This window comes from Alexandromys fortis, unplaced genomic scaffold, assembly GCF_014885135.2.
Source record: "Alexandromys fortis isolate MF-2015 unplaced genomic scaffold, M_Fortis_MF-2015_v1.1 scaffold_199, whole genome shotgun sequence".
NCBI lineage: Eukaryota > Metazoa > Chordata > Mammalia > Rodentia > Cricetidae > Alexandromys > Alexandromys fortis.
The window spans coordinates 663,365-689,110 of record NW_026068074.1 but is presented as its reverse complement, the minus strand read 5'-3'; the positions used below and the strand labels follow the sequence as shown (position 1 = coordinate 689,110).

Below are 25,746 nucleotides of genomic sequence, written 5' to 3'. Positions count from 1 at the left end.
ATGTGAGTCTCATGAACCATGAATGGGGATCAAACTCCACCAAGAATTCTGTCCGTCTGTTTGAGTTGATAGAACAAAATTACTATAATCTGGGTTACTTAAAAGACAAACAGTTGCTTCTTCTTATTCTTGATGCCAGAAAGTCCTAGGTCAAGACACCACTAGATGTGATATCTAAAAGAGAAACCTTCTTTGTTTGTACGCTGTTACATTCTTGACAAATTTCCCAAAGTAGAGTGGACAGAGGAAACGAAACAAGCACTCTCATATCCTTTAGAGGGTGTTGAATCATTGTGTCCCGTGACCTCATCTCCATCCAACACTTGCAGAAACCCAGTTCCAACCCCATCACACTTGGAATTAGAGCTTTCACTCGGGAACCTTAGAGGAATTCAAACATTAAACCCACAGCTCATGGGTCCATGTTGGACAGAAGTGTGGGAGGTACACACTCCTCCAAGTAGAGGACTGCAACTCTCTCAGCTAAACACAATGAAGTCCTGGGTGAGTTCGAAAAGGAAGAGTTATCCTCTTCTGGCGTCTGCATAATGTGGGAGAAAGATGTCAGTGTGGTATGGGGAAGGTGAGGGAAAATGGGCAGTGGTTCTGGATGGCTGCGGGGAGGGGGATGGGAGGTGCTGAGTTCTGCTTGGAGCCTTCCTGACAAGGGCATAGACTACAACTGTTGTCTTGGAGTGTGCTGCTTAGGGAAAAGGGAAGCCATGGTTGGAGCAAGTTTCAAGAGGGGGAACACGAGGCCTTGAGATAGACCTCAGGGGTATCGTGGGGCTATGGAAAGATGCTTTAAAATGAATGAGACACTGGGCCACAATGATGCGAGGGATACAGACTGTGGACTGTGGGAAGAGGCTGCCGAGGACCGAGAACACTAAAGATAGAGTGGGCCTGGCAGCTGGGATGGTAGGATAAACAATCTCATGGATGGACAATATTTGAGAGTCAAACTTTAGTAGAGTCTGCTCTAATGTTTTTCCACATCCTCTTAAACTCCAAGTCTATGGAAAAGAGAACGATTCCTTTCTGTCCTTTGGGGTTAGGCTGTTCATCACACAATCACATTGCGCACACAGTTCGTCTCTTCTCTCCAGCACAGGGGACTGTGAACTCACTCTTTTCACACTTCCCATATCCCAAACAGGATGCTTACTCCTTGAATCTGGGTTTCGCTTATTTATTTTATTTTATGTGGTTTTGGCAGAGCACATTTGCATGAGAAACCTAGAAGTCAGTTGTTGAATGTCCATCTCTTTAATCCTGAACGATAAGAACTTGGGTCTGAGGATAGGGCAGGAAAAATGACCCTAGAAAACTGGTCACATCCAAGGTCCTTCCTCCAGGGAGCCTGCTTCTGTGGACAGACGCCAGACTGATGTGGGATTGAGGACTTCTGCATTTGGTGACTTGATTGGAACAAGTCAGCTTTCTTCATAGGACTTTGTTTTGACCCCTCCAAAAGGGACTTGGCTTAAAACTTGGTATTATGAAAATACTTGGGCATCTTAAAAGAAATGTCTCTAAGTGATACACAGAAGCTAGAATGTGTAGTAAGGGTGAGGGACAAACATAATTTTATTATGAAAATCTTCAATGTAGAGCAAAGCTTAAAGAATTCTTTATGAAAACCCACCTACCTCTTGCCTGGATTCTGTTGGCAGTTTTTACCCTGGTCACTGTGTCACACCCCTTTCCAGCTCTGGTTTCCATCTGGTGCACAGCCTTTGTTTTCTTCCCAGTCTGGACACTGTCTTTTCTTTCAGACACCACAGGTCTCCAGGAAAGTTAAGTGGAGTTGAGTCAGCCGTAGACACAGGGCATAAGGAGCAAATTGGTAGCTCACTGAACCTTGGATGCGCTCTGAGCAAGTTCTTCCCACTGGCTCACAAACAGCTGAAAGAATCACCAGCTAAATGATTCACAGCCTTTGAGTTAGGTGGAGCTAAAGAGGAAAAAGAAATTGTCGTCTTAGATAAGCAATGTTGGTACAACAAACTCCAGCAGGGACCATGCTCATTCTCCTATTGTCACAGAGGAGTTGATAGATAGTCTTTTTCTAGGGTTTCCCTCAGAACTGTATCCCACCCGAGAATGAGCCCCATTGCTTCTGAACAGGCAGCACCCTGATGACCTCACAGTCTCTGGTTCTCACGGCTTCCTTCCCTCCCAGTTTCCCGCCTTTACTCCTTTCTGTGGTCACTAGTCGCCACTGGTGTGAGCTTGTATGGACCGTGGTAAACCTTTAGCTTATGCGTCTAAGAAGTGTGTGTGTGCTGTACACATCTCCTGCCCCTGGGACTCACTCTCCGTGGCCGTGCCTCAGTTTCTTTTGAAAAATATAATTATGCTTTTCCTTTGATTGAACTAGAATTGCTTTGACTTTTAAAAACAAGGTGTTTGGATACCTAAAGTCTCTGTAAGCATGTGAGAAAATACATAGTCTCATCATTTCAATTATGTTCAGGGAAAGGTCATAAGGTCTTGTTTCCAGAGTCAATTATAAGGCAACATTGTCTTCGGTATCAAAGACGTGTCAGAAACAGTGGTCTGATGTTCTAATCATTTTAGCACAAAAAGCAAGAACTGAGTTTCTGAGTTATTGGCCTGAGCAGGACACAGCCAGACACTCAGGAGAGACACTGAAATTCCTCAGCAGGGAGGCTTTACGTAACTCAGGCAGTGCTGGTGGTACACCCTCTAGATCCCACCCTTGTTCCGTGACTCTGCATCCCTGGCTATAGCTGGAGTTTCTCAGGGGTCATGAGAACATCTGAATGTCAGTGGTGGGACGATACTGTCACCTTAGAGCCACAAGGGATCTTAGGAGGTTGAAAGGACCAGTCACTGGTTTGCTGACTTCTGTCTTCCGTGTGGTGTCGGTCTCCAGGAGGGATTAAGAGTGTCTCCTAGAATAAAGCTTCCAGCCTACACATGTAGGACACAGCTCCTGGGAGCAGGAAGGTGGGCAGAGGCAGGAATGGCCAGAGACACATTTGAGATGGAGATGAATGGAGAATGTGGCAACAGAAAGGGGACAGAGCCAAAGAGGACACAGCCTTGAGATTCTCCAGCTGTGCTACTTGGCATCGTCTTATTCTATTATTAGCCACTCCTGTCCGAATGGACTGAGTTCCCATCAGCGTTTTCCTCCCAGGCTTGCTTTCCTTCATCAAAGTCTTAGCTATTGGCGATTGTGACACACCAACCTCTTAAGATCAGTTCTGGTTGTATGGAGAGATTGAAACAGAAGGGCTGGCAGAGAATGACCTCAGAGTATCATTGGATGAATTAGCTGATTTGCCCAGGCCTGAGGCACCATCTGGCATACTGTACCTGTACCAAGTTCCATGTGTGCCTGCCTTGTCGCAGAAAGACATGTGGATACTGAGCATTGCCTTTCTCCATGAGATGTGGTGCTGACATAGCCTTGGCCATTTACTTTCCTGGTACTTGATTTACCTTGGCAATGCTTCCAGCATGAGATGGACTAAGCAGAGGAAAGATGCAATCCTTTTTTTTTTTTTTTGCTCCCACTAACACTAAACATCAAAACATGCTGAGCAAAACAACACAGCTGCCCCAACAAAAACCAATTCCTGAAGCCAAAATTCAAAAAGAGAATTCTGCCAGGAGAATAGGTATGGTTTTCATGTAGAGCAGAGGGAGGGAATGGCAGAAGGGCTTCAGGGATGGGGCTGGGGTTCTCAGATGGACAGGAATCTGCATTTGACCTGAGAGAGAGAAAACTGTGACCCCTATAAAAGCAAGTCAGCTGCCTTGACAAACTCCATGCCTAACTTTATAGATTAGAAAACACTGCATTTCCTGGGTTGAGAGAAAAGTTTCAAGGGAGTTTACTTTTTCTCTAAATTTTTAGACAAAACGAAACAAATTGAGTTTAAGGAGTTAAAAAAAACCAGAAAGTCATAGCCACGTGTTTCTTGGCAGCTTGGATTTATGATACTTGTGAAGTGTGAAAGCCAGAAGTCAGCACACAAATCTAAGAACTTAACTCAGAACCACTGATACTCTTGGTGTCTTCAGTTGAAGAAAAACCCAAACTGTTCTGGGTGGTTTTCACAACTCGATTCTCAGGAGACTTCCTGTGTTGCCCACCACAATCTAGGATGAAGATTACCATACAATGAGAAACCCCAACCACTTATGGAAAGAAAACCCATCATGAGGGAAACCAGTGGATCCAGCAGGTCTGGGCAGACCTCAGAAACCCATAGAAAACTCAGAAGACAGACATGCTCATGCCTGCTTCACACCACTGGGCAAATAAAATGCAAAGAGCATAATGCCTGAGTGTCTGATGCTGCGGGATGTGCATTCTGTCTGAATGTCTGATGCTGCGGGATGTGCATTCTGTCTGAGTGTCTGATGCTGTGGGATGTGCATTCTGTCTGAGTGTCTGATGCTGCGGGATGTGCATTCTGTCTGAGTGTCTGATGCTGCGGGATGTGCATTCTATCTGAGTGTCTGATGCTGCGGGATGTGCATTCTGTCTGAGTGTCTGATGCTGCGGGATGTGCAGCATCTTCACTGTTCTTCATCTCTGATCAGTGCTTCCACCTCATGATAGTCAGGGCTGAGAAAACGGTTTTACATGGATGCATAATACAAAACACCAGAATTGCCCTTAGTGCTATTTCATAAAGTATTAGAAATTCTCTTCCTACTTCTCAGTCAAAATTTATTTATCAGTTTTTTCTGAAGATCAAGTCAGCCTCTCAGGCCACGGTTTTCAAAATCAAACACCCTGACATGGTGCATCCCAAAGCCACACTAATTTGATACCTGCATGCTGAGGCTTAATGGTAGGAAATTATTTAAATCCTGCTTTCTGTAATTAATTTGTTATGTTTCTGTACGAACAGAAACTTTCAGGTGCAGAAAAAGCATGCCATTTCAAAATGAACACTAGTCTTGAATCTGAGTCCTGGTGTTTTCGGAGGCATTCATTGGTGTAGCATGGCGTGGGGTACATACAGTGTGTGATTGTGTTGTGTGAGCTAAACCTAGGCTGCTGTGAAGTCGTGTGCCACAGGCCAGGCCACTGCTGCCTCCATCAGCTTGAATTCACTGTTTATGAATTCATGCTTGACCTTTGCTGGTTCATGAACCTTTTCTTCTGTGAAGGTTTTGTGACCCACCATATTCACTTATGATATCCCATGTGGGGCTGGGACCTGCAGTTTAAGGTGCTTGTTTCCACACTGGTAGAGAGTGTGTGTTACTATGAGAAGGTGTAAGGAAGCAGTGTATATAAAGATGCCAGTGGCTTACAGCATGAGGCCTTCCTGAGGACTGATTAAATGTGGGAACGAAAGTGTGCTAAAAGGAGCGTAGGCTTTTCTCTAGGCACTTTAGATTCCTGGTGCAGGGCCTGAATCCAAGTGGTTTACTGTGTAATAGTAGGTTGGTCCATGCAATGAACTATAATTAATAATAAAAAATCAAGGTACCTGGCACCAATACACACAGATACAGTTCTGTGATATTTAAGACACACTCTTACTGCTGGTTGATCATGCCTTAAAAATGTGCATTGCAGGAGACTGAGCCCGGAGGATCTCAGAATGCCAATACAGTAACACACTGACAGGAGAGAGAGAGAGAGAGAGAGAGAGAGAGAGAGAGAGAGAGAGGATGGACCAGTAGCCAAGCAGGAAGTATAGGCAGGGCAACCAGGCAGGAAGTAGAGGTGGGGCAATGAGAAGAGGAGAATTCTGGGAAGAGGAAAGATGCAGTCTGTAGGTGTCATCCAGACACAGAGGAAGCAAGATGTAACTGCCTTGCTGAAAAAGGTACCAAGCCACATGGCAAACACAGACAAGAATTATGGGCTAATATAACTCATAAGAGTTAATAAGAAACCTGAGCTAATAGGCAAATCAGTTTACAATTAATGTAGGCCTCCGTGTGTTTATTTGGGACTAAATGGATGTAGGACCTGGTGGGACAGAAACCTCAGTCAACAGACCCGAGGGCAGGCCTTAGTGCTTTGCTGATTTTTTCTGTCCTATGGATTCCATCCATTTAGTGGTTCCTAGAATCAGTGAGTGTCTGCATGAAAGAACTTGCCAGATTTCCAACCCATTGATCTGCTGTGGTGAGGAAAGCAACCAGATGCCGTCCTCCTGACGCATGCCCTAGTCAGCAGTCCACAGCAGTGCAGTTCCTGGATGGTTCCAGTACCTTCTCAGTTTGCCCGTATTCCTACTCCCGTTTCTACAGATACCTAGCTCTGCTTCCCCTAATCTCAGCAAATGAGGATCTGTGTGTAAGGTTTTCAGTGAGATAAACTCAGTACCAACTCAGTACACTGGGATCCTTCCAGAAGGAGCAAAGACACCAATCTCTCTACAGGTTCTAATCCCCCCCCCCCCACACACACACACACTTCCCTTGCTCAGTATCACGGTCAGCCTGAAAGATATCTTCCACCATTTCCTTAGGTCTTGGTGATGCTGGAAACTGTCACTTCCTCCCCTCTCAGGGGCCGTCTGTGAATCCATGAAGAATCCCTATGGGGGTTTCTGGTGCCTTCTCTCCTCTGCCTTCTGTTCTATATAGGACAATAGGTAGACATATTTTCCCACTTCCAATGACACCCCTGGGAATCTCTGGAATCTCGGTTAGGCTCTCTTTAGGTCTTCTTCGATTCCTTCACCCCAAGAGTGAGAGGCTTTGTTTATTTAAGCATCGTGTGCACCCGATACATGGAGCCTCTTGTAAAAGAAGCCGGGGTCTTCTAGGCATAGGAAGCTAGGAAAAAAAGATCATCCTTTTATGAACTCTAATACTGTGCCGTCACAGGTAAATATAGGATGGTTTATGGTCAGAGGGCACATCGATCAGCTTCATAAATGCAGACCTCTGGAGCTCAGCTGGGTGCCTAGATATTTGACTCTTTGGATGGGGTTTGGCCCGGTGGAAAGGCCTGCCAGTGATTTCCATCAATGTAGAAAAACAGAACTTACAGCCCATAAATTCTATGCTTGGCCAGACAAGGGAATGAGGTGGGGGTGGTAGGGTCTGGGGGGAAGGGCCTAAGACAGAGCATAGAGGATGTTAGAGGCTGGCCATCAGGATAATGTTTCCTCGGTTTTTGAATCTGTCTTTCACGCTGGACATTTTTATGGGGCCATTCAATCCCAGGATGTAATGGTGATCAGAGCCAGGAGGGAGGGGGCCGCAGTGTCAGGAACTGGATAGGGTTACCTCCCCTCTGCTCTCTGTCCCTCCTGTGTGTGCCCCGGCAGCCAGGTTGGTGACAGGATGTGAAATGTTTGCAGAATGGACTGGGGGTGTCTGTCTGCAGGAGACACGTTTGTCCTTGCCCCTCACGGCTTGTCCTGGCTACGGCTGTGTCTGACTCATCTTCTGGCATGAGGTGAGAGTTTAATAAAATCTCCCAGACTGCCCAAGCTGCCTTTGACTAGAGACAGAGCTGAAGTTACTGCCCAAACATTTCTCCAAACACAGGGTGGTAATCGTGATGGGACGGGAGAAAAGAAAAAACGGGTGGAATCCAATCTACTGTTTCTTCAGTTGAGGGACTGGAAAGGATCTGAATATGGGTCCTTGCTTGGGGCTTTGCTGTCTGGGAAAGAGATTTGCAGCCTCCCCCTGTCCCCAGCTAGGGGCCAAGCTCTTTGGCCTATTAGGCCTGTCTGTCTTCAGTGCCACCCAGTCCAGGCGAACCCTACCCTCACACTGCCGTGCTCACATTTTCTCCAGACCCCATGTCTGGGATGCTTGCAATGGTGAAATGCACAACCCTCACTTTGTGATACTGTGGCAGTGACCAGCCTGCATTAAGGGTGGGCTTATTTTGTTGTTGGCTTGCTTGCTTTTTGTCTCCCACTGGAATTCCCCTGTGTTTCCAGCCTTGCGGGTTGTCTAGTGCCAGATAGCCGAAGCCTTTAGGAACGGTCCAGGCCTTGCTCTCTCTCTCAGAGGGAAGGATTTTTAAAGGAAATCAGTAGCAAAGGGTTAGAAAATACAGTCTAGCTTTCCTTCCCAAGATGAGAGATGGGAGGGTGATGGGCAGAAGTACATGGCCACATCAGCACCAGCATCCCTTGTCCTAGGATAGTGGGGAGGGCTGGCTGTTTATTAGAATCACCTGGAAGCTTATAAACACAGTGGACTCAGTTCCATCCCCAGGGACTTGTTTCTTATTGGTCCGAGGCAGATGCTCATGTAGATTTAAAGTCTCTGGAGGTGATGCTGTGGTATTTGGAAGACTAAGACCTCCTGCCCGCAGTGCTTGGTGAGCTGTGTGGGAGGAGGAACATTTCCTCTCTGGTCACTTGGTGTGATTTTCACACTCACACTCTTCAGGAATTAGAGGCTTTAAAGCTTTGCCTATACTTTGCTGACCTGCAGCTGAAGTTTAAATTCTCTCTCTTTCTGAAGGTTGAATTTCCCCAACCTTCATGTGTGCAAACTTGAGGACTTCTTCACTTCAGTTTCCCACATTCTAGTTTCTCTTTAAAAGAAAGTTTTTCAGAAGGTTTCCCCAAAGGGCTAAGCACTTTTTACCTTAAAGCCAGGTTCTGTGTCAGGTACTCATCTGATGTGTACGTCAAGTCAAATAACATTATAACATGCAGCAATTAGGGATGGCTCTTATCCACGACGTTTCCTGACATGGCTCTCTGGAAGGAAATCCACTCACTTCATCAGGGCATAACCTGTAAGCTGTCTGGACAGAGGAGAGTCCTGCCTTGCAACCTGAAGACGGGACATGTGCTTTGACAGACACACTCGGTGTCCATGTTGATGTTCCCAAGAGTGAGCTGGCATCATGGCACTTAAGGGAATGTTGTTCTTGGAAACACGTGAGGAAATGTTTAGGGGTTAGCGCTGAACAACGCCCTCTTACGTGTGGGTCAGCAGACGACGTGTTCATTCTCATACACTGGCCGTGTGGCTAGTGGAGGATGTGCCTCTAACATGACTTTTCAAAAATTTGGAAATTTCAAAAAATATACATGCTTGGAAAGAATTATTGACAAAAATGTTGGTGGGGCACTTATGAAAATCAAGCAACAGGAGGTTGGGGAAGCAGCTCTGCAGTCATGAGCCCGTGATGCTCTTCCAGGGGACCCAGGTTCTGTTCCCAGCACCCAGCCAGGTAGCTCGCCTGGCTCTAACTCCTCCAGCTCTAACTCCTCCAGCTCTAACTCCTCCAGCGGAGCCAATGTCCTCTTCTGGACTCTTCAGGCCTGGCGCATTCATGTGTGCATACCGATAGACAGACACACATATACAAAATTAAAAATGAAAACAAATCTGAAAAACAGCATAAACAAAGAACCTAAATTAAACAAATTGCTTTGAAAATAAAACTACTATTGGTAATTGTGCTGCTTAAACCAAAACAAGAAATCTCATAAATGTTTGCTTGCATGCTGCCTCTCAGCCCCTTCGGTTACTTTAACTGTGCATGTCTTCAGTGCATGCTGCTAGCAGAGGCGCTGAACCCTATCACAGGGTGTTCACTGCTTAGATTTTACAAACTGAAGAGTCGTTTAAAGACAATAATGTGACTGAAGAACTGGGATTTTAAAATATATATACAATAAAAACAGTTACATGTTTATAACTTATAAAACTTATAGATTATACATTTTACATATAATATACAGATGCATAACTATGTAATGAACTAATTGTAAATTTTTTGAATATAACTTGTAGTTACAAATATATATAAACACATATATGCTCATATATATACACGCACACAGAGTTTGTATTCATACGAAGTGTGACGTTTTGACACTTACATGTGTGACTTTCTCAGTGACTTAAGGGAAATATCATACTTAATATGAAGTGCCCTGTCTCAAATTCACCTCGAGTGTCTGCATCCAGACAAGGAACTAAAGCAGACCTAGCATCTGATGCTGGGATGGAACCCTTCTTCACTTTGAGCAGATGCTCTACCGGGGAAGCCATAGTCCCAGCAGGACTAAGAGAGGTTGGTACTGGTTTGCTCTGAGTTCACTTGGTCGGCTATTGGCAGGTGCTACCCTTGAGTTCTGCTCTGTTAGCGTTTGATTGCCTGACAGCTTCACTGTCGTTTCACCTTTAACAGCCAAACCCTACTGTACGCTGTCTCTCCAGGACAGCACTGCTGGTTGCTTGAAGTGCACATGTGATCTGCTGGGCTCCTGCCACCCTCATCTGTGCCCTGTCATCAAGGAGCATGGCTACCCAGCCTGCATTTCCTGACTCTGCTGTTCTTACTATTTACTGGTCCCTTGTCCTTTTCTACATGGACTTTGGTTTTCATTAATACTGAATAATGTTTTTTTTTTCTGTAATCTTTGCTCCTCTAATTTTATCTTTAGTCTTTCAAGTTAAAAATATAACCTTTCATGTTTATGGTATGGAGAGAAAGCGTCTATTTACAGACTGTAAAATAAGCCAGTTGTCGAGCTTTGATATTCACGACACTTCATTCAATTTCTTGTTTTTATTGCAAAATTAGCACCCACATTTAATATTAATTAGATACACACATGTGCTAGGCCCTGGGCATGAATTTTTTATTCATTAATTTACATAGTTGTTATTATCACCCCGGGAGATAAGTGTCACTATGAGCCCTTGTACAGACAGAGCAGAATGAAGACACTGTAACTCCTTCCATGGCCAAACAGCTCCTCATCTCTACAGTCGGAATCTGGACCACCACAACAGTGCTGTTACCAAGTGTCTTAGTTAGGGTGTCTATTGCTCTGAAGAGACACTGTGACCACAGCAACTCTTATAAAGGAAAACATTTAACTGGGGCTGGTTTACAGATTCAGATCTGGTTTTCAGATCCGTGGTTGTAAGCATGGTGGCACACATGAAGACACAGTGCTGGAGAAGGAGCCAAGAGTTCTACATCAGACCATCAGGAAGCAGGAAGAGAGAAAGAGAGATACCGGGTCTGTCTTGAGCATCTGAAACCTCAGATCCCACCCCCAGTGACACACTTCCTTCAGCAAGGACACACCTACTCCAACAAGGCCACACCTCTTAATAGTGCCGCTCCCTATGAGCCTATGGTGGGCATTTTCACTCAAACCATGACACCAAGTTCAAACCTTAGGCTATTATATTATACCACTGGATGCTTTATTATTACTTTCCAATAATACAATGTTGTTTTCCTCAAGGGCTATTTTTTGACACTGGTATTTTCTAAACATTTTATGCTAATTATTTTTATTTTGTTTTTGAATGGTCAAACTTTATTCTCTGATCTCCTCATTCTCCAGTTTTTAAAAAATATAATGTATGAAATATACTAACTTTATAGACAACTTCTCATTACTAGAAGTGGGATTTATTGGTTCAGACAGCTGCCCACAGCTTTTAGAGGATTAAGATAGTCTAGTCACAGGGAGGCTCTTCTTTGTTACCACTGACCTGACTCTGCATAGAACTATTTAATCAGTAAGGCATATTTTTAATCATTTAATTAAAATTCCTTGTATGACCAATTGTTCAATTTTTTTTTCAAATAAACTATCTATAAAACATACCATTCATGAGCCAGGTATTCCTCTCATATGTGTATTTCATGGTGTGAAGTGACAGCCTTAATCATTTGTAGGATTTCTTCTCTCTCCTTCTTTCTTCCTTCCTTCCTTTCTTTCTTTCTTTCTTTCTTTCTTTCTTTCTTTCTTTTTTTCTTTCTTTCATTTTGGTAGGGGGGTTGGAAAATTTGTAAGAGTCTCCCCATCTTTCTAAAATACCAAATGTCTACCAGTCTGTGTTTGTCTCTTCTCAGTTAACTCTGTGCTTGGTAGATATTTTCAGTCTGTGACCCCAAAGTCTTGAGCTCTCACAACAGCTACTCACCTCCTGGGGCTGCCTGCAGTGTCCTCCCTGTGGGGCTGCCTGCAGAGTCCTCCCTGTGGGGCTGCCTGCAGAGTCCTCTCCTCTGCTCTGCCTCTCTTCCTTCTGTCTCCTGTCTTCAAAGCTTTCTCTGGGGTATTTAAGATTTAGATGGTTTGTTGGTTTCTGTTGTTGTTTTTAGCTTTGCCATTCCTCCTCCCGAGGCACCCTTCCCCATTTCATTTTTCCTTGCTCTCAAAATACTACCTTCTAGCCCATCTTGTGCAGCTCTGTTTGTCTCTCTGCTTCTTGAAGGAGCTGGTTTGGTTTTGTGAAAGCCTGGGCAGCATCACTAAAGTCTCTCCTTGGGTTCTGTCTGCTACATTTTCCCTTCTAACTTAGGGTCTGTCCCCTTGCCTCAGCCTTGTGGCCACTTTCTCCAGCTGTTGTGAGGTGTTATGTGTTGACCTCTGCTCAAGGATACACCCTGGCCTTTTAGTCCTCCCGAAGGAAGAGTGCACAATTTGCCTCACACAACAGGAGGTCCAGCTAATGAAAAGCCCATTCTAATTAAGTAATTCCGGAGCTGCCAGGAGGCTCTCAGCACATCTACCCACAGGAGAGGGAGCCTGGGTGGCATCCCAGGACCTCTGTTCACAGCTGCAGGTAGATGGCTCCCGTCTCATGGGAGCTTTCTGTTCGTGTTTGTTTCTTTTTGGACAAGCTATCCTTTCTCTTTTGGGGGTTTAACTTTTTTTTCTACTTTGCACACTGCGCTTTGACCTGCCAAATCGGGGAGACATTTTCCTGTTCAGAGTGGTCTATGGTGATCGCCCACATGGTTGCAACTTGAGTTTTCTGAGTTCTCAAAATTGTTCTTATTTTAAAACCCCACGGAACCCTGGGAGATTAAAATTCTTCTGCTTAGTTAGTCCACGCTTTTCCCACCTAGCCGTTTCTTTCAGTTGCCAACCAGAATCTGTGTGAGTGAAAAGGGTAATGTTGGCACAACCCCTTCCAACAAGGGTAGCTACAGGTTCCCTTCCACCTGTCATGTCTCGGCTCTGTGAACCCTGAAGTGGGTTAGTACAGCCACCACTTTGGAAAGGCTTTCTGGAATGAGGTGGAGGCTGGACCCAGGCAGGCAGTTGCCTAGCTGAGTTTGGGTCAGTTTGTGGGCAGGGGGACACATGTGCTTTGTACCAGCAGAAATGTAGGCCGTGAGCTGGGATGTGATGCCCCAGAAAAGTCTAGAGCAAAGGGCAGAGGGAGGCTGTGTGGATGAATGGGGAAAACTCTGTATAAATTTTAAGTGCTGCTTAATTCTTTGCCAGTCAGCTGGGTGCCTCTGAATGATTTTCAGCAGTACCATACTGGCATGTCTGAGGTAGGTTTGGGCACCTTGGGATGCAGGATAGGCTCCGTTGGGGGATGGTGTGTGAGGCTGTCTCTAGTTTAAGATGATGAGGCACAGAGGGCTGCAGGTGGAGGGGATGCTAGAGGGGGTGGGAGAGGTGACAGAGATGTTCTCTTTAGAAGCTCAGGGATAGTGTTTATCCCTGCCAAGCAGGATTGGAGAACTTTGATGTTTGGCAAGAAAAAAAAATTCAAACCTTATGTCTCTTTCAGGAAGAAAGTTTGAGCATCTGGTTGCCCTGGCAGGTCAGGGACTGGGCTTCCTCCCTGGGGAAGGACGGGGTCATCTGCTGAGTGTCACTGTTGGGGGTGACACAGAGCACAGAGCATCGCAGAGATGCCAGCACTCCCTGACACTGTGTAGGGCTTGGGACCCTCACAGGTCAGCTCTGATGATGATGGTATTTTGGTAAACTCTGTGACTTTTTCATTCCTCTAATGGGCACTTTTGGTTTTTTTTATTTTTAATAAGCTCCATACATTATACATTGCTCATTTGCTACTAAAATTGGGACTAGTAGAGCAGTAACTAGCAATTACCTTCTAAGTGCTGGGAATTTCCCAGCTGCTCGCTGGAATGTGTGGAAGGTTCTGAACAGTTTGAGCAACTAGACTCTGACCTTGACCTTTGCAGCAAGCCTGGTAGAACTGTAGATTCCCTTCCCTTTCTGCTGCACAGCCTGGCCACTCAGCTTTAGGGATGAATGGCTATGGGGTTATGTTGATGAACCAGCCTGGGGTTCCTTCTTCCCTTTGACTCTGTGGTGTAATGTTGGCTTTCTGTGCACCCTGGGGATGCCATGAGTGGCTCTGCTCACATAGACTTGCTTTGCAGATTCCTCCTAAGATGTGATAGGAACATCCCTAGGTCAGCCATTGCGCTGAAGGTCATTCAAAGAACAGTGTTTCTTCTGGATAACCTGCTGGGAAATTTAGTGAAAACATGCATATTTCTGTCAAGAACTCACTTCCAGTTTTGGAAGGAAGTACCTGAGAGGGGAAAAAGCGTAGAGAAGGGGTTAAGAGTCAAGAGCCCTGGAGTTGCTTGCTTTCTTAGCATGCGAATAGATAAGTAAATAGAACTGAACAAACGTGGGGAGGAGCTAGCAAAAGAAAAAGGTCAACAAGCTGAGAAACTGTTCTATATATAGATATATAATAGCTGACAATTAGTGTTGTTCCATATATGGAGAAGAAATTCTAGGAGCAGCAGGGAAGGAGTCAGTTCTGGGGCCTAGGGGCACCTCAGAAGAACGGTTTTTCAAACCGGGGCGGTTACTATTACTAAGTGTGTATGACAAGGTTGCTCTGGGCGACTCAGTGCCAGCATAGAGGGACCATTTCCAAAGCCCAGGCTAGAAAGTGATGTGTGTTCTTCTTGCTGAGACTCAGCCACACTGGGAAGGAGGTTGGCAGATGGCTTGTAGCTGTTTTCTCCAGAGAAAACAGGAATAAGTGTGTATAGGGGTGGCGGTGGGAACAGCGGTATAGAAGCAACAGACTGTTTCACCAACACTGCTAAAGAGAACATTTTATTATTCAGTTTGGCTAATGTGATCTAGAGGTTTAGAGCCAGCTATGAACTAAAATAAAATTGTAAGGGCTATACATGACCTATATCTCCAGCTGATTCGAAATACATATGAGCGAGTTAGCCCTCTGAGGACAGGCTAAGTGTTTACTTGAGTTTAACTTTATCACCATGAATTTTCTTTTTCTTGAACATCCATCAGTATATGTGGGCATTTGCGGGGAGGGTAGATCCAGAGGAACAAGAAGTTTTATGATCATCAGTAAGAAATGAACAAACAGCCTTGGGTGTAACATGAAGAGTTCAACGAAATAACTTGGGCAAGACTGTCAGTGAAATCAAGGACTATCATAGACATGGAACCAGACTGCAAGTGGTTTGTTAACCTGAATATTATCTAAATTTTAAAGAAATTTAGTGGGGCCTAGCATTGACTTTCACAGCTGTCATTCCAGTTGTTAGAAGACAGGAACATCAGGAGTCCAAGATCATCCTTGGCTTCATAGCAAATTTAGGGCCAGCCTAGGCGACATGAACACCCATTTCTGAGAAAGAAGAGGGAAGGAAAGTAGAAGTGGAAGAGGAGGAAATGTAGGCAGAAGAGGAAAAGGAAGGGAGGAGGGAGAGAGGAAAAAAGAGATACTGGATGTATATTATGGAATAGACCTCTGTTGGTCCAAAATTCCTTTGTTGACACCTTAGTCTCCATGGTGATCATGAGCAGATGTACAGTTTTTGGGAAGACATGAGGATTAGGTGAGGGCATCAGGCTTGAGTTCTTGTGATGAGATTAGTGTTTGTATTAACCCAGAAGAAGGCCAGAGGCCCCTACCTCTGCCCCACAATCTCATGAGCATTTGAAATCAAGAAGTGATAATGCATTTGGCCATGTGTTGACCTTGGGATTTCTGAACCCCCCAAAACTACGAGAATCACAATGTTTTTTTAAGTCATGGCACCTACGGTATCTTGCTGCAGTAATCTTAGACTCAAACAACTGTATGATACTAAAATATAGAAAAGGTATGTTGCCACAAAGTTAATGGTGTGGCCATTGTAATGCATGGAGGTGGGTAGGGCAGTGCGGATTTGGGCTCTGTCTTTGAATATGGAGACTTAGCATTTTATACCTCCCAGCATCACATCTGACACAAACATGCTTTATTTCCTCACCAAGACTGATTCTCCAAAACTCTGAGTTTCGCTCAAGGTTAGTATTAGGTTGGGAGCCTTTTTTTCATAAGAGCATTCCCATTTCAGACACTTCCCCCAAAGCCCTAGCCTCCTAGTCTGCTGGAATATAAATTAGGGCTTATGTAAACATCTTCTCAGAGTAGGTAATAGGCAAAAATAACTTGGAGAGTCTGGTAGACACTTGACTACCAGAGTCTGGGACAGGGCAAGATGAGATGTTTAGGACGAGCCATGATGGATGAGGATGGGAGCATCTGTTTATCCTTGGGCTACATCACATTCCCAGGATCTTCCATGCTCATCAGCTCAGAATCTCCCTGACTCTGGCTTGCGGTTCCTGTGAACACTTGTTGTTTAAATGAGATTCAGAATACCACTGGTCTTTAATGTTTAACTTAATCTCTAGCTGATTCGCCCCTCAGAAGTTGAAGGATTGGAACCGTAGGTTTCAGCCCTCAAAGCCTGTCTTGGACTTTCTGGCAAGAGTCCACATTCTGAAGCTGCAGGATCCCCAGCTACTGGTCATTTCATTATCCTACAAAAGTTAATAATATATCTCTCCAGGGATTCTAAGGGATGGCAGACAGAGAGACAGAGACCAAGTGTGTGTGCGTATGTGTGCGTGTGTGGGTGATGACTGGAATTTTGAAGGTAAGATGTAGTGTTGGATGCTTAGGCAGGAGATAAAGCTGAAGACTCCCCCTTCCCCCTAAGATGGATGGGGGTGAGGGACGGGTCTCTGCGAGAGAGACTTGGCATAGAACTGAATAAGTAGAAGGAAATTTGGTAATCATTAAGTCTAATGTAATTCCGTCAGAGGTTCCTAGGCAACCTGAAAACCACGAATTCCATGTAAAATAAGTCTGCTCAATGTCACATTCCATATAATCTTGGAGCTTCACCCAGCTTCTTAGCGCATTAAGAGATCTGAAGGATCTTAGACTAAAGACTAAACACACTTAATCTCGACTCTCCCCAAACTTATCTGTCTTCAGAATCCATCGTTCATGCTCCACATATTTCATTCATTCAACAAATATTTATTGGACACCTAATCTATAGAGCTGTGGGAGGAAAGGTTGGTGTTGTAGAGGACACATTTTGAAAATGATGTCATCCCTCTTCCTTTTCTAGGTGAGGCGATTAAGGTTATGAATCACTGGGCTTTAGTAAAGGAAGGAGGTTGAAAAGAGACTCCAAAGGGGGGGGGTGTGAGTTCAATCAGGCGGTTAGGGCTTAAAGCCACTGGAAGATGATGAAACTAGAGGAGGGAGCTGAAGCTAGTAGTAAAAGGGTCGGTGAGATGGCGCTATTTTTCTCTTGGAGCTGATCTACAAAGGACAGTTTGAACATGCATGTATCCTAGTGATGAGCAGAGAGGCTGCCTAGAATTTTAGGATGCTGGAGCTGGATGTCTGTTGGCAAGGAAGCAGACAATGTACATACTTCTCCCATATTCAAGCAATGCCTACAGCTAGCAAGTGGTTAGGGATGGAGATTTACATGGGAGTTTTTGAGCACTGTGCAGGATACTCTGGGAGCAGGGAGTTCTGGATGCAGGATGCTCTGGGTGATGTGGGCACGAGCAACAGAGGTTTCTACCATGGCTCCTTGACAAGAGATGATTCTATCTCAGTTTCCAGGGTGAACCAGCATCCAGGTCCGATCTTAGCTGCTTTCCTTCAGAGGTCACATAGCTATAACGAGTTTGTAGAGTGTGAGAAAAACATAAAAACAACAAACCCTAAAGCCTCTTCTCTGTATAAAGATGTTTAGCTGCCGGGTCTATCAAGAGTGTGGTGAGGAGGGAGCTTCCAGGTGGAATGAGGAATCCAATAGAAGACAAAAGGTCAGAAATCGATGCTTTCCCATGATCATAAGCCAATGCTGCTGCACATTGTTAGGAAGTTCTTCCTCTCAGAACAGTGTAGATGGCTTCATTGGCTCTCCATGTCTTTCTCACCAGGCTTTTATGACTCTACAGTAACTGGTATCATTAAGATATCAATTTTGTTTGGAGTATGTCTGCATTGGCCAAGTAATCATGTCTGGGTAAAGCCTGGTACTTACTCATGGGTGATCTTTGGTAGTCATCAGACACCAGTCTAGAGAGGAAGTGCCCGAGGAATGCTAATGCATCCTGGTTTGTCATTTGACAAACACACAGGCCATTTATTGCCAGGCTGATTATTTCCATCCTTAGCAACACATACATCAGCCCCCTTCAGCCAAGATTGCCACATGCATTTGTCTTCTCATAAACAATTATCTGACAAGGGCACCGAGAATTGATGGTCTGAGGGTACTTGGCAAGACGTGGGTCAGTCACAGGATGGAGCAAACTGAACACCCCTGTTAGCATCATCATTTCATTAATCAGATTAGGACAATGACCCATCGAGTGAGTGCCGTGTTCATAAACATGAACCAATCTGGCTGCTTTTGTGCTATCTGAGGCTCGGCTGCAGCCCGTGTAGAGGATGCTGCTCTGCGGGTCCCCCTGGAAACCCTGCATCCCTGCTCATGCCAACATCCTCCCATTTGTAATAATTATGCTTGCTGCAAGGACCCCAGTGTGGGAGTTGCTGCATTTGTGTTGTCGCCATCTGGTTCTGATTGCTCACCTGAGTCACGGCCTCCAGACATCACTTCACCATAGCAATGTGAGTCCACTGAACACACAAAAGGGCTGGGCTGCCCCAGATGGTTCTGGGGATGATTGACAGAATAGGGGACTTTGGTCGTTGTTCCTAATGGAGGGTCTTCCACTGGTGACACAGAGAACTGGCAGCTTTGCTTTAATATAGAAGAGCCATCTCAGACTCTTACAATTGAAGACTAGTTTAGTTTGTGTTTCTCTACTCTTATAAATTTATAAATTGTCCTGGTGTGTTTTATCTGTTTTAGAATGGAGAACCCTCTGTCCGTCTTCATGTTAGCTTTTTGTTGCTGTGTGTGTGTGTGTGGGGGGGGGTTTGATGTAACACACGCTTCTAGCATTGGGGTTTGTAAATGCCTATGTTTAGTTGCCTTTTTACTGGACACACATTTGCATTTATGTTTCTTAAGTAAATTTGAGTATAGAAAATATTATCCATGTATTTTCATTATATAGCTGGAATGCATCATATTTTAAAGATGAATATACATATGTTTCCTCTTTAAACTATCTTCATTTGATGCCACAAAGGTCCATGATGATGGTGTTGATAACGGTGCTGGTGATGATTATGAAGGTGATGACAGAGATGTTGGTGATGATGATGGTGATTCTGACAAAGTTAATGATGATGATTTACTTTACTTTAATTATATGTATGAGTGTGTGTCTGTGGATTTCTACACGTGAATGCAAATGCCCACCTAATCCTGAAAAGTACATCAGATTCCCCCGAGTTATAAGTTGCCTGATGTAGGTGCTAAGAAGCAAATGCAGATCTTCTTCAAGAGAATTGCACACTCTTAACCACTGAGTCATCTCTCCAGCCCCCCAGCTTTTGTTTTTATAATTTCTCAACATTCCTAGATTTCTTTGTGATTGTCTTCTACACCTAAGCCTCATCTCCAGATAAGAATAGCCATGAGGAAAGTGACTGTCCAGACTGATCTCAGGTATCTAAGCCACGTGGCCCTTCAATAATCTTCTCTGGCTACGGCAGAGGGGAAAACACACTTTTCTCTCTCCATTTTTATGCAGCACTGAGCACAGAGCTCCTGGCAATGGCTTCTCCAACAAATACCAGCTGATTGGGAGCTTCAATTTGCACACTATGGGCCTAGAGATAGTGAGAGATCCCACAGGTTACAGGCTCAGTCCTTCTGGATGGTCATTTATCTCAGATGTTAGACTTAAGTAGGAGGCTGTCACCTACACTCCTGCCATCCCTGTCAAAAAGCTATAGCAGTTTCTCACTGGGATCCAATTATTTGCTCTTGGAACATAGGCAAATCTTTGCTTATATTTACTCATTGCTGGGGAGGTTGTTACTAAAGATGTAAGATAAGAGGTGGGGCATGACACACAGGTCAAGGCACCAGGAAAGATACTGTCTCCAGCAGCACGCTTGGGCATCTCTCTGTGCTCAGTTCTCTAGGAACTCTGCATTGATTCCTTTGGAGGCTCATGGATACTTCTTTATATATAAGTGTGATTGATTCCATTATTGCCCATTAGTGAGTCATTGGATCTTTGTCCCATCTTACCTTCCTGGTGGATCAAGTGCCCAGCAGAGGATGAAAATCCTTATGCTGGGATCATATGAGTGCTGCCCTGGTAGCCAGTTCCTATCTGCCATGGAACACCAGCCATCAGTCATCTTGTGTGTTTCAAAAAGAAGGCAAAATATGTCTTTCAATAGCAAAGTACTGTAGGCTTGACATAGGTGTGTGTATGTGTATGTGTGTTGCCATGATGTGCATGTGGAGATCATAGGACAACTCTTGGTACTCTGTTTTCTCCTACCACAAGTTATGGGAACCAAAGGAACTCATGTCGTTGGGCTTTTATAACAAATAACTTTACTGTTGAGCCTCCTTCTTTGTCCACACAATAGAAATTTATTCTGATATAATTCTCAGGGCAGGAAGTCTAGATCAAGGTATTGGCAGGTCGATCTCTCCTGGGTCCTTCATTTGATATGTGCACATGGCTTTTAATTCCTTTCCCCTATACAAGCAAGCTTCTGGTGACTCTTTGAAGTATGAGACTGCTCGTTTGCTTCCAGGCCACCAGGATGCGAATAATCACACAGAAACTATATTAATTACAACACTGTTTGGCCAATAGCTTATGTATATTTCTATTAATCTGTGACTCACCACGAGGCCATGGCCTGCTGGTAAGGTTCTAGCTGGCAGCTGGCGTCTTTCTTCTTCAGCAGCTACATGGTGTCTCCTTGACTCCACCTACTTTCTCACTATATCTCTGTTTGGATTTCCTGCTTCGCTTTACTCTACTAAGCCATTGGCCAAAACAGCTTCTTTAATAACCCACATCATCCCTTCCTGAATAAAGACAGGTATCCTATTAGATTGGGCCTCATTCCTACAGTTTCATTTCTTCTACTAACTCCGCATTAACATTCTATATCAAATATAGTCACATTGGGAGTTAGGGTTTAAATGCTTTCATGTTTTAGGGACAAAACCAGGTTCACGGCAAGTACTAGGTGAAGCCAAGGCCTCCATTTCATCAGCAGAGTTTATTAAATGCACAGAAACTGGAGAAGTCAGCACCATTCACAGGTGCAGAGAGTCTAGGGCCACGTGAACTTTCTGACCCCCATTTCCTTCCTCTGAGTGGCCAGGCAGGATTTGTGTGCACAGAAAGAATGCTATGTAAACAGCCGGCAAATGATCCTCTGGTCAAGACATCCAAAGGTGCAGCCTCGAATGACACGGGAAAACTGTCAAGAAAAAATAACAAGGGGTACGATACCATTTAAAAAGGGGGTTTTTATGGTTCACGGGGCTCTTGGAACTGACTGTCACAGCACAGGATGTGACACCCGGATGAACCCCATTCACATCCGAGAGGCTGGACTCAAGACCTGTGTTCTTAGGATGTGTGTGGAAGGTGGAGATGTTGACTATGCAAACTGGTCCTTCCAGTCCCAACATGTTCTACCAAGAGCTGGAGAGACAGTGATGAATTACCCAGGGTGAGGTTAGAATAATTTAATGAAAAGAGGTGGAAATGGGGTCTTTAATTTGTAACCTTTGGATCTAGGGATAAAATCCATTAGCAGGATGTGGATTAAGAAGTCTAAAGCAAGATTACTTGGCATCACCCACCAGGCAGGCATGCCGGCGCACGGGTCAGAATTAACATCTGAGAATTTTTTCAAACTTTACAGCTGGGATTTCCCCCTTGGCCTGGCTTCTTAGCCCTGTGAACTGAGAAGATTGGAAATCTTTGGCATCCACTCAAAACTCATACAAGCCACAGGGCAGGACCTTCGAGGAGGCCTTTGGGGATAGACGGGTCAGTCTGAAGCCTTACATCACAGCTTTCAGCTTGAAAAAGTCTTTCATAGCATCAGTAGGGAGAATTCTATCACAATGTATAAATGAATTTAGCAGGATTTACAAACCCACATGTGTTCCCTTGCTCAGTTGCTTTCAAAAGCTTGATGACCTGAGAACTCTCAGTTCAAGTGGAATTTCATACCGAAGGGAAAATGAACACAACCGATAAAAGTGAGTTTCTCTGTTTAATTGAGAATGTGGGGCCTGGGACCCCTTTCTTCCAATTTCTCTCTTCTGAGCAGTCCTTGGGGGATGAGCTTTGAGGGTGTCCTAGAGGACAGATTGAAGACTTCGTCTGTGGGCTGTGGCCTTCTACCATGAAACTCTGTCAGTGAGCCATGGAAATGCATGAATGAAACTGACTGGGGAGCAGGAAGTCACATCTCTTCTTGAGTTTGAAAAAGATTGTGAACACGAATAAAGACAGAGGTGGAAGGAGTTGGGTTTCCCTCACTGCAGGAAATTTTGAAAAACCTATGACTGTTTTAAGAGATTTACTGAAGAAATAAATATATTTTATCAATTGAGCATGTTTTTTTATTTTTAAAGATCTTCCAAACCCTATGATGATGACAAAACATGCAAGTTTTGGGGAACTGAACCCAAAGGAGACAATTGTGTTATTTGGTGGCAAACATTTTGCAAGGATAACCACTTTTAGTCATGATACTCAATTCCCACTGCCAACGAGACTCTATTTATTTCTCCATTCCCATTCAACCTTGAATCCCTAAGGGGAACTCAGAAAATGGAAGTTTTCCCATTCAGTGTTAAATACTTAGGGACACAAAGAACTAAAACATTAAAGATTGTCACTCAAGGACATTGTGATAAGTTATGACAGTAAAGTCAATAGAAAGGAGAAGAAATACCTTATTTTTTCTTAGGCCAAGACACACTTAACTATACCTGGGGTAGATCCCGATGAGCCAGCTTTTCTTGGCACAAAGGCTATGACTCTCAGTCTGTAACTTTAAGCCTCAAACATGGAGAAGATTTAGATTCATTTTCTAAGTTCAAACTGGGACACAGTGGTCATGATCTCCTTATAGGCCCACAATGTTAAATTTGTAACCCTGTAAGGCAATCCAATTCTACATAGTTGGTGGTGATAAAATCAAATGAACAGTTAAGCTTGTACAACATTAGAATTCCCTAATAGTCCTTCAAACTTCTAGATGCTCAATGAGAAATTGTCCACTGTCTATAAGTGAAAATTTGACTGACATATTTGTTCTTCTGTGATACTAGAAGCCAAGGTCTCTTCTGAATCAAGGAAGCAGCATAAATAAAGGAGGATTCTCTAAGCTGAGTTTAAGTGATTGACTTTGTTAAGAAGTTTTATGCTATCAAATTGCTACACAAGTTTACCATTTTAACCACAGGTCAAGTAATGTGGGCTTCAGACTCCAACAAACTTGAAATGAGGATGAAAGGACAACTATTAGGTGACATTAAAAGAAAAGGGGGTTCTCTGCCATGCCCCAATCTGTGAAGTAAAAGTCTTGGAGGGGATGTTAACCCAAGTGACTTTTAAGCCCTTATCCTTGCTAGAATATGAGTGTAGAAGAACGCCAATGGCTAGTTCAGTTGACTGTCTCCAAGATGTACCAATAGTTCCTCTCTACCAGATGTGTGCATTCCAGCTCTTCCTTCAGGATCTGGAAGCTAACTATTTCATCTTGTGTTCAATTGCCTTATGATCGCATTGCCATTTGGTGGAAATAATACTGTGTAGAGCCCAGGCAGTTTCCTCTCTGGCTCACTTGGAGCTGCAAACCACCAAATAAGGAAGCCACAGTCCTTCCATAGAGAGAGGCCTCACCTGTCCTCAGCTCTTTAGCTGTTACAGCCGACGACCCAGGTGTGGAGTCCAGACCTGCCAGGCCTGCTCAGTCTCAGCCAAGTGAGAGTGAATGATTGACGGGGTTTCAGAGGTCCAGCCACATTCTCCTTACATTTCAGAGTCGGAGCAAATAACTGCTTCATGGTTCTTTTAAGCCCCACCTTCTGTGCTGCTTTCTTGTATAGCGAGATATAGCTGACATCCAGCAAGAAAAGCTGGGTTTGTTCTGTGCACTCTCCCTGGGCCCTTCTCCTTCCTACATGGAGGCTCCTCTGTTTGGGTAGACACTGATGTTATGTAGATACTTGGTAAAAAACAAATCAAACCCCCAAATAAAACATCAGGGACTTCCTGAGGTGTGGACCCTGTATACTTTGCTGTGCTGCTTAAATGGACCTTGGGGCTAAAAGTGTGGCCCAGAGTCCCTTATGTTGCCCTTGGCTTTGTAGCCATGGTTACCAATGCAAACCATAGAGTCAGATATTTTAAACAGACAAAAACACAAACAGACAGACAAGCATGCACACATACACTCACATGCATACACACACTCTTTGAGATGGGGTCTTACTATGTAGCCTTAACTGGCCTGGAATTCCCTATATAGCCCAGGCTGGCCTCAAACTCATTGAATTAAAGGGCCTACTTTAATTCACCAGTGGCTGGTATTAAAGGCATGCACTACCAGCCCCGACTCATATTCCATATTGTTATAGTGGAACTTGGTTTTCAAATCCTGTTATAAAGGAATGGCTGACACAGAATTGCTATCTACAGCGTTTCAGTGGTCAAAGAGATGGCTGAGTGGGTAGAGCACATCCCGCTAACCTTGACAACCTCAATCCCTGGGTCCTGTGTGGTCAAAGGACCCAACTGGTTTCTGGAAGTTGTCCTCTGACCTCCACCCATGTGCCATCATACACACACACACACACACACACACACACACACACACACACACACACACACACACCTATATACAATATATAAATAGATAATTATTTTTAAAAATAAGCACAACAGAAGTAAGGGGCCAGAAATCAGGGATGAGAATATGATAAGGCAAACGGGGCTAATGGAATGGACTTTGGGATAGAAAATGCTGCCAGACAAAGCCAGCAGAAAGTTATTTCAGTAGCTCACTGAGGACCTACAGCAGGTTCAAGTAGCTGGAAAGTCAGTTAGTAATGAATTGATGTAAGTCAAATACAAAATAGTTTTATCCAGAAAAATAAATAATTATGTGTAAACACCAGAAGTATATTATCCACCCAGGACCACTGTGAACCTCATCCATGGATAGTTGCTGGACTAAACCCACTTCTGTTGGCTTGAAACACAGTGTGTAAAAGATGCGTCATTCCAGGGGTGGAAGAGAACAGGAAGATTTTAGACTTTTTGTTTATAGAAAACATGTTTTAAAACCTCAGCTGGGCAAAGCAGTCAGCTTGACTACTTATTGCATTAGTGCAAAAAGTCAGTTAAATTCCCTGCTAGTGATATCTAAGCCCAGGTCTTAACTTTGCATAAATGTTGATGTCACCAAATAGGCACTGAGGAAATACAAAATTCTTACAATTCTTTCAGAACTTCACAGTGACTTTCGACCTGTAAACTACAGGGAAACACTTGGCCACAGCCCTCTCACCCCCCGCCCTGCCCTCCACTGACGAGTGCCTGGTAGATATTTTCTAAGAGTTCTCAGTGAGTCATCACTTGTCTTTAATACATGGAGGAAAACCGAAGGGAAGGATTCAGTTACACGTGTGAAAAATGAACCTTCTGCCCAAGGTTTAGCCACTGCTAGTCAGCTTGTTTTAAAACTGAATTATAGGTGCAATACATTTGCTGGAGACACGGGCAT

The 25,746-nt window shown here is 44.2% G+C and overlaps 1 protein-coding gene across 2 annotated transcripts in view; it reads left to right on the top strand.

The window, feature by feature from the left end:
* LOC126488258 (heparan sulfate glucosamine 3-O-sulfotransferase 3A1) overlaps positions 1-25,746 on the top strand; it is a 95,974-nt gene that overhangs the window by 30,162 nt on the left and 40,066 nt on the right. The window contains exon 1 of one of the 2 annotated variants that reach the window (XM_050121623.1): positions 388-583. The exons of the other annotated variant lie outside the window; for it this stretch is intronic. Coding sequence (XP_049977580.1) covers positions 549-583 — 35 coding nt within the window. The 5' untranslated portion in view covers positions 388-548. Of the gene's footprint in view, positions 1-387; positions 584-25,746 lie in introns of those variants that run through there. 2 annotated transcript variants of the gene reach the window in all.